Source organism: Nicotiana tomentosiformis, chromosome 2, assembly GCF_000390325.3.
Source record: "Nicotiana tomentosiformis chromosome 2, ASM39032v3, whole genome shotgun sequence".
NCBI lineage: Eukaryota > Viridiplantae > Streptophyta > Magnoliopsida > Solanales > Solanaceae > Nicotiana > Nicotiana tomentosiformis.
In genome coordinates this window covers 53,263,872-53,273,107 of record NC_090813.1, presented here as the reverse complement: position 1 = coordinate 53,273,107, position 9,236 = coordinate 53,263,872, and the positions used below count along the sequence as shown (strand labels likewise).

Here is a 9,236-nt window from a genome sequence, read left to right as displayed (position 1 = left end):
TACTAATGTAAAATGAGTTTTGATTGACCCAGGCAGCTCCGTGAACATCATTCTATTACGAGTGGTGAACGAAATGCTGATGGGCTATCGTGTAGTTCCAAAAGCACGTTCCTTATCTGGGTTTGATAACTCAACCGTTGTTACAAAGGGCGAGATTGAACTAAGCACATACGCAGAAGGGGTCATCAAAGAAACAAAATTTCAAGTGATAGACACGGATATGGCCTATAATGTGATTCTTGGGAGGTCGTGGATTCATGATATGGATGTTGTGCCATCCACATTACATCAGGTTATCAAATTCCCTTCAAAATGGGGAATTCAACAAATTTGAGGAGATCAACAAACTTCAAGGAGCATCAATTCGATGATATAACCAAGTAAAAAAGATACGAATGCAAGTCAAAAAAATATGAGTGCAAGTCAAAAAGATGCGGGTGCAAGTGAGAAAGATGCGGTAAATCAAATTTCAACAGAAATTGTATAAAAAAAAACAGACATGGACTCCAGACCAAATGTAATTCAAGAGCCAGAGGAGAACGAAACCATTAAAACAACGATTGAGGAGCTTGAAGCTGTTCCACTATTCGAACAATGGCAAGATCGAAGAATTCATATCGGAGCAAGGATAAATCCAGATAGGAGAGGTAAGTTAATTGAATATTTAAAAGCTAACGCGGATTGTTTCGCATGGTCCCATTTAGATATGACAGGTATACCTCCAGAGGTGATGACTCATAAATTTAGTGAAGATCCATCATTCATACCTGTCAAACAAAAGAAGAGGAAGCAAGGATCATTCAAAAATCAAGTGATCGATGAAGAGGTACAGAAACTCTTAAAGATCGATTCAATACGCGAGGTAAAATATCCTAACTGGTTAGCTAATACTGTGGTAGTTCCGGAAAAGAACGGTAAATGGAGAGTTTGTGTTGATTAAACTGACTTAAATAAAGCATGCCCGGAGGATTCATTCCCTTTATCGCATATAGATCAATTGATTGATGCTACCGCAGGCCACGAATTATTAAGCTTTCTAGATGCGTATTCTGGTTATAATCAAATAAAAATGGACCCCTTAGACAAAGAAAAAACTTCATTTATTACAAATAGGGGGACTTATTGTTACAAAGTCATGCCTTTTGGCTTGAAAAATGCTAGAGCCACGTATCAGAGGTTGATGACCAAGATGTTCCAAGAACACCTGGGGAAGACGATGGAAGTGTACATTGATGATATGTTGGTTAAATCTACACAAGCGGAAGATCATTTTCAATATCTTTCAACTACCTTCGAGATCCTCCGCAGATATAATATGAAACTGAACCCTGAAAAGTGCGCTTTTGGCGTAGCTTCAGGTAAGTTTCTAGGCTTTCTCGTATCTAATAGAGGAATTGAAGTAAATCCTGCACAGATTAAAGCTATTGAAGAAATACCTGATATACTCACAAGCAAAAAAGAGGTACAAAGATTGACAGGTAGGATTGCAGCTTTGGGAAGATTCATTTCAAGATCTTCAGAGAAAAGCGTTAAAGTCTTTTCAGTATTAAAGAAGCAAAATCAGTTTGAATGGACTGAGGAATGCCGACAAGCCCTCAAAGATTTGAAGGCATTCTTAACAAATCCTCCCCTATTGTTACCAAAGTATGGAGAAAGACTATTTGTATATCTTGCAGTTGCAGAAGTAGCTGTAAGTGCAGCTTTAGTAAGGGAGGACAAAGGTAAACAATCTCCTATTTATTATGTTAGTAAATCTTTATTAGATGCTGAAACTAGATATCCTCATCTAGAGAAACTAGCTTTAGCATTAGTCATGGCAGCTAGGAAATTGAGACTATATTTTCAATGCCATCCTATCTCTGTAGTAACTGCATATCCATTAAGGAATATTTTGCATAAACAAGAATTGTCAGGCAGACTAGCCAAGTGGGCAATAGAACTAAGTGTATATGACATTATTTATCAATCTAGAACAACAATAAAGTCTCAAGTTTTAGCAGATTTCGTGGCAGATTTTAATACAAAAATAATTCCCGGAGTAGAAAAGGAATTACAAATTTTTACTGGAGCTAATCCAGGTACATGGACTTTATTTACTGATGGCTCTTCAAATGTCAAAGGAGACAGTTTAGGTATTGTCTTAATTTCACCCTCAGGTGAAAGTATAGGACAAACAATTAAATGTTACCCTATTACTAACAATGAATCAGAGTATGAAGCTGTAATTGCAGGTTTGGAACTAGCACGAGAAATCTCCATAGAGAAAATCATGATTAAAAGTGACTCTCAACTGGTAGTCAATCAGATGCAGGGGACTTACACTGCTAGAGAGGCACAAATGCAACAATACTTGGAAAAGGCACGAGAACTGGTCAGGCAATTCCAATCATAAAAGAACGTGCAAATACCCAGGGAAGAAAATGCAGAAGCAGACGCGTTGGCTAACCTTGCTTCAGTTGCGAAAGTAACGAGTGAAGAAAATGCTATTGTAATACATTTATTTCATTCAGCACTTGACCCAAATAAATATGAGGTAAGCTTTAATAATTTAACCTGGGATTGGAGAAACGAGATTGTTAATTTTTTGCAGTACGAGATCGTACCTGAAGGCAAGAAAGAATCTCAAGTGCTTCGACGAAAAGCTGCTCGTTACTGCCTAATTCGAGATAATTTATATCAAAAAATGTTTGGCGGTCCTTTAGCAAGGTGCCTTAGACCCAATCAAACGGAGTACGTAATGAGGGGAAGTACATGAAGGAAATTGCGAAAATCACGCAGGTGGAAGATCTTTAGTTAAAACACTAATTAAGGCAGGATATTACTGGCCTAAAATGGAAGAAGATGCCGAAAAATTTTGTAGCCAAATGTGATGAGTGTCAATGATATGCCAACAATATGCATCGACCTGCAGAGTTATTACATGCAGTTATTTCCCCGTGGCCATTTATGAAATGGGGAATGAATATAGTAGGGCCTTTACCACAAGCTAAAGGAAAGGTACTGTTCTTATTAGTGTTAACAGATTACTTTTCAAAATGGGTAGAGGCAGGAGCTTTCAAACAGGTACGAGAAAAGGAGGTGAAAGACTTCATTTGGCGAAACATTATATGCCGGTTTGGAGTTCCAAAAAAAATCTTATGTGATAATAGCCCACAATTTATTGGCTCGAAAATCACGAAGTTCTTTCAAAGTTGGCAAATCAAATGAATAACCTCTTCACCTTACCATCCCGTGAAAAATAGACAAGCTGAGTCAACAAATAAGATTATCATCAATAATTTGAAGAAGAGACTAGAAAAATCAAAAAGGGAATTGGCCTGAAGAATTACCAGAAGTATTATGGGCTTATAGAACCACAACAAAAACAGTCATAGGAGAAACTCCATTTTCGCTTGTGTACGGTTCAAAAGCTTTAATCCCAATTGAAATAGGAGAACCAAGCACGAGATTCACATTGGCAACGGAAGAGTCGAACGATGAGGAATTAAGAACAAACTTGGACTTATCCGAACAAAGAAGAGAAGCAACTTTAATACGGATGGTAGCACAAAAGCAAATCATAGAACGATACTACAACAGAAAGGCTCACCTCAGGAACATCAAAATTGGAGAGTTCATTCTTAAAAAGGTTTTCCAATTAATGAAAACAACCGGAGCGGGAAAGTTAAGTCCAAATTGGGAAGGACCCTATAAAGTTCGAGGTATCGCTGGAAAAGGTGCCTACGAATTAGAAACCATGGATAACAAGGTTTTACCCTCGAGTTGGAATGCTGTTCATTTAAAGAAATATTATTTCTGAGCAAAAGAAATACCTACGGTCAGGTATCGTTCAATTACGATTTTTGTTTTGTACAATTAAAATTATACTAATAATTTTAGATGATAGGCAAAAAGCTAGCCCACACCAAATGATGATATTAGACCTGAAAGACACGTGGAAGCAACATTATTCCCGGTCTAGAGTTGCAGCCTTTCTGATGGAAATATAAAGGGTTAAGCAGTCATCATCTAAATTATATATACTTCCGAGTCCCGTATGTTTTTCCTTTTCAGGAAATGAACCACATGGAAGGAATAATCAATTGCTCAAGATTTCATACTTCAAAGCTCTAACACTTGGGGGACTATATATATGAAAGGCACAGAAGACTGGAAAAGTTAGAATTCGAGTCAAGCCTGAGGCAATCTACCCAACAAATCAAAAGTTAAGAGCAAAAATATAAGCCTGATTCAAAAAACCTATGACGAGGGATACACTCGAGAATGTAAATTACAAAATCTTACGAATATGTAGGTTAAAGGCAATATTTAGTCATGGGTTGCAAGATATATCCTTGAATTTTGTAAAATTTGTTATAAGGAAAATATTTACGAAAGAGTTATAGATGATATTTGAATACGTGTAAAGTAATATACAGTTTGGAAGTTCAAACAATACAAAACTTCTTCAAATTATTCAAAGAAACATTTGTGTTCCTATTCCTTCTTTCGTATGTTTATACCAATATGAAGTTGAGACGTCTTCTTCATTAAGTGTCATTTATAAAAGGGCCCTCTTTTATAATTCATGCATGTTAAAAAAATCACGAAGTATTGAAGCATTTTTAAGTGCATAATAAGATAGAAGTACATAAACTCAAAATAAGATATTATAAGAGTTGAACAAAAACTCGAAAAGTAATATTATAATAACTTGGTTAAAACTAAGTATAAACTTAGTTCCAACCGAATTGTTTTATACTAAACCACAAAACAGACCAGAGGTAAACTTCTACCAATAAAAAAAAAACAAAACAACACTTCAAACTTTTTAATCAAACTTTTACTGTGGGGAAGGATCTGAACCAGTATTATCAGAAGGATTCAAGTTGGCATCATCAGCAGCAGAGGGAACGACTTGAGCAGAGGAGGGTTGAACAATAGCTTCACCAGGAGTAAGTTCATCACCCTCGGGAATGCTGACATCAGGTGAAGAAAAGCTTTGACTCTACTGAGTTTTCTCAATAGTTTCTTTAGTTTTTGAAATTTCAGCAGCTTAGTCAAAGCCTTCCCGGCTTGCCTCCATTAAAGTTTCGAGGCGCGTGTTCAAGAAAGCCCAACTAACATCAACAATAGCCTTGTCTTCAAGGGCTTCATAATACCTCTCCCACAGCTCAATCTCAGTTCTTAGCTCCTCCTTCTCATTCAAAGCAGTATCATAAGAAGCCTGTATGGGGGCAAGAGACCTCTCTAAGAACTGAACTTGGTTAGAAGATGCACGGAGATCTTCTTGAGTTTGGGTGAGCGTTTGAACAAGCTCCCTGGCGTAAACTTCTTTTTGGTCCAGCAGTTCCTTCAAACCCCTTATTTCTTCAGTGTCTTTGGAAAGCTGCTCAGCAAATGAAGACTCGGGAAGGTCTTTATCTTTGCCCGCTTGACTGGATGAGGCTTTCTCAACTGCCAACTCTGCTGCCATTACCTTCACCTGCTGCTCCAAGGTACACTTTTCTTCCTCTAAGACTTCTTTCTCAAGTTGAAAACCTTCAAACTGTTCCTTCCAGTTGTCCGCTTCGGTGCGATAGTCGTTCATTAACTGCTCAGTATGGACGATCCTCTTCATCATCTCCGTTCCAACTAGGCTGATCTACACAATGAAAAGGAAAATGTGATTATCAAATATAGATGAAAAGGAAATCACATGCAAAATAAAAAGCTAAGGCTTATACCTTTAAGGATGAATGTACAATATCATTCATCCACGTTAAAGAAGTAAAGAACTGTGGCTTTCCAATTTGAACTTCTCAACTGGGCCAATCAATGGTTTCAGCCATATATCAGCTTGGCCAGATTTCTTCAGAAGATTACCATCATCAGGAACCTCGATGGTAACTCTTTTCATTACCCTACTGTTACTGGAAGAATCAACTTCAACATAAGAAGCTGTAACAATAGGGGTAACTGAGAGAGTCAAAATAGCCACGGGCGAAGCAGTGGTAGCAGCAATAGGTACGGGGAACTGAGGATCAACTGGAACAGATACAGAAAAAGAGGCAAGAGACATTTCCTCAGAAACAAAGCTGAAGTCTTCATTATCAAACTCACGAGAAAAGAGCTATTCTGTAGAGTCACGGGGTGCGGCAGGCATCTCTTCATCAGAGCTCACTAAGGTAGCACCTTCGGGTTCGTGCATGGGAACAGAACTGGGAGGAGGAGTAGCTTCGTCATCCGAAATGACATGTCTCCTAGCTCGAGGCTTATGAACTAACGAGCCTTTATCCCGTTCCTCTTCACCCTCGAAAATGTATGCACTATCATCTTTTCTTTTTGATGAGGAACTCAAGGTCATCTCTTGAGCCATTGACAGAGAGAGTCTCGAAGAAGCAATAGATGCAGCACTCACACCTCGAATGGAAAATCTTAGTAAAGAGAGGAGTCAGTAAATTTTTAAGTATGGAAGTAAGGTAGAAAGTAGAAGAGAAAGATACCATGAGTTTTCACTTTCCAACAAAACCTATTAGAAAGGTACTTCCAGGACCTTTCTTCCATAGGAGCAACAATTAACAATGTTTCTACCCAACCACGGAAGTTTGGAATCTCCTCAACAACTTTCATGGTTGCTAAAAAATAAGAAAAAAAAAGAAAAACAATCACCAGATTGCAGGTTCTTCACAAAAAAAAGAAGAGAAGGAAAAAATCTGAAAAGAAACTTACGTGCAAAGTTTCACTTTTCTGGAAAAGGCATGTTCTCTTCACCCACTAACCCACTTGTGGGAGCAACAACGAATTGGGCATACCAACCACGATCTTTGTCATCTTTAGGGCTCACTAAAACCCTCTTACTCCTGGCCACGAGAGTAAAAACCCCAGAACAAAATAACTTGGGGGAATGGAGATGAATCAAATGATAGAAGGTAAAGGGTAAAGAGGCCAAGTTTGACAAGTATCTCAAGCATGCCACAGCTCTCCATACACTAGGGCCAATCTGTCCTAAGCAAACGTTGAAAAAGCGACAAAATTCTATGATGACTGGGTCTATAGGTGGTTTGAAGCCTAATGTAAAGGGATATGTATAAACAAAAGAATAACCAGCTTTATATGAAGTGATCCTTTGATTAGAATTAGGGACTAAAATTGGGAAATCGAATTTTCAATGACATTCTCTTCGCACAAGAGAAATCAAGCCATCAGTAATCTGGGAAGGGTAAACATCAACACGATCATGAGAAGTCATAGAAGTAACTTGATTTCTAATCGATTCTCTATCAGTAAAGAAGGAAAGTTCAGCGGGAATAATTTCATCAACAGTGGGTTCACGAAGCGGTTCACTAGAATCCCTATTTCTAGCAGAAGATCTATAAGAAGAAGAAGTCCTAGTTCTAGAAGATGAAGAGGTAGTAATACTGGGTTGAGAAGAAGAACCACAGATAGATACAGACCCTAAACTATGTAACATGCCACCTCTTCTACTTCTGATAGGAGCAGATGAAGGGGGAAGTTCATCTACTATAACTACTTTACAAAGATCAGGATTTGGAGAAGACATAATTGTATAAGAAGGTAATATGTACCGATGAACAAAGAACACTGTAGAAAGTTTTTTCGTAAAAACAAAGGCAAATGAGGTATTTATACGAAGAAGCAACCGTCATGTAAAGGGGGTCATGATGGAAACGTCATAATGAAACAGTCACTCCGTGACTGACACAACCGCAAAAAAGCCCTAAAACCCGCTGAAGAGTTGCAGAGCCAATCAATGAATGCCACATGTCACATGTACTAAATGGAAGTGACATACGATGCATTGGTTCTGAAGAAGACACAATGATACATGAGAAACGACGGCAAAAAAATTCTCGCCATAAATGTGATTCACTTCCCAAATATTCAATTGCTGAATAATTGGTAAGTGGGGGGGACTGTATGTATTGGTAAAAATAAATATTACACGTGGAATTAAATGTGTGATTGATATGACAAGGCACATGGATCGATAAAAAAATGACAGCTGGAGAGATGCATTGAAAGAGACACGAGTCATAATAGATACGAGCAAATCACCCATGAGATGAACGGATATGGTCGCTCGAGTCTAAGTAGTTAAATGAAGAGGTACTGGAGGAATGAATCAAGACAGTAAAGAGGGAAGATTCATGAATCGTCAATTAATGAGCGTGAATGATCACAAACGTTACGGAATCTTCATGAACATTTATGATTACCAATTATAACGTCTCATTAATATCATTAATGCTCATAATGATTCGGTCATAAAAGAGAAAAGACATTGTATCTATAGACTCCTATATAAGGAAAAGAGATGTCACTTGTACAGACACGTTTTGATTATTATTAGAATATAATTACTTTCTTGTGCTTTCAATTGAATATTTTGTCATTTCTTATTCTAAATTCCTTTCTTATTTCTGAGAGAATATTGAATTTCTTGATTATCAGTAACCCGAGTACTTCTAAAAATGGGCTTTGACTGAGAATCAAATTCTTTGGTTAAACACATTCATTCCATAAAAATAAAAAATTAGAAACATGTTTTCTTTAAGAAATAAATTAGAAACATGTTACTTACACGTTATAAACTATTACATATACAAATCTACCGATAACTCAAAATTCAATAAAAATGGTTAAATTACTGAAAATAAATTAAGGATGAGTATACTTGAACGAGAAGATGGCTGACGCAACTGCCTTGCCATTTTCCGGTGTGCATAGTTAGCCTACATTTATTTAAATAAGAAAATTGGCTATTTCATATAAAACGAAGTTCATATTTACGTTAACAACTCAGGGATCCAAAATTATGGTGTCACAAAGGTCTATTTCCAATAAAAGGTGTCTCTGATTTCTAATAGAAATATTTGTTGAGAAACAAATTTGCAAATAAACCTCGCATATCATTAACAACTTAAACTTTTGAATCCGACAAAAAGCCATATGATATACGGTTCATTTCTTTGCTAAACCAAAGATTTGAAACCTTCGTCTATTAAATACACAATTTTCTGCAAATAATTTTTTATGAAAATATATGTTTAATTGTGTTAAAAAATTCATGTTTAAAAAAAATATATAACTACTACCTGCAGATGACGGAGGCTTCGTGCAACATAACGTTATAGATCTGATAGGAAGAAAAACCAGGAACTTGTGAAGTCTTCTCATACTGACTTCCAAAATTATCACAACTTCGGAACCTAATTCAGGCATATAAAAACATATTAGAATCTTTTATATAAGCG

The 9,236-nt window shown here is 37.0% G+C and overlaps 1 protein-coding gene across 1 annotated transcript; it reads left to right on the top strand.

Annotated features, from left to right (window-relative positions):
- The first annotated feature begins 499 nt into the window (after nucleotides 1-499).
- LOC138904812 (uncharacterized) lies at nucleotides 500-940 on the top strand. The gene has a single exon (XM_070193313.1). The coding sequence runs from the start codon at nucleotides 500-502 to the stop codon at nucleotides 938-940; it is 441 nt and encodes a 146-aa protein (XP_070049414.1).
- Nucleotides 941-9,236: the final 8,296 nt, after the last annotated feature.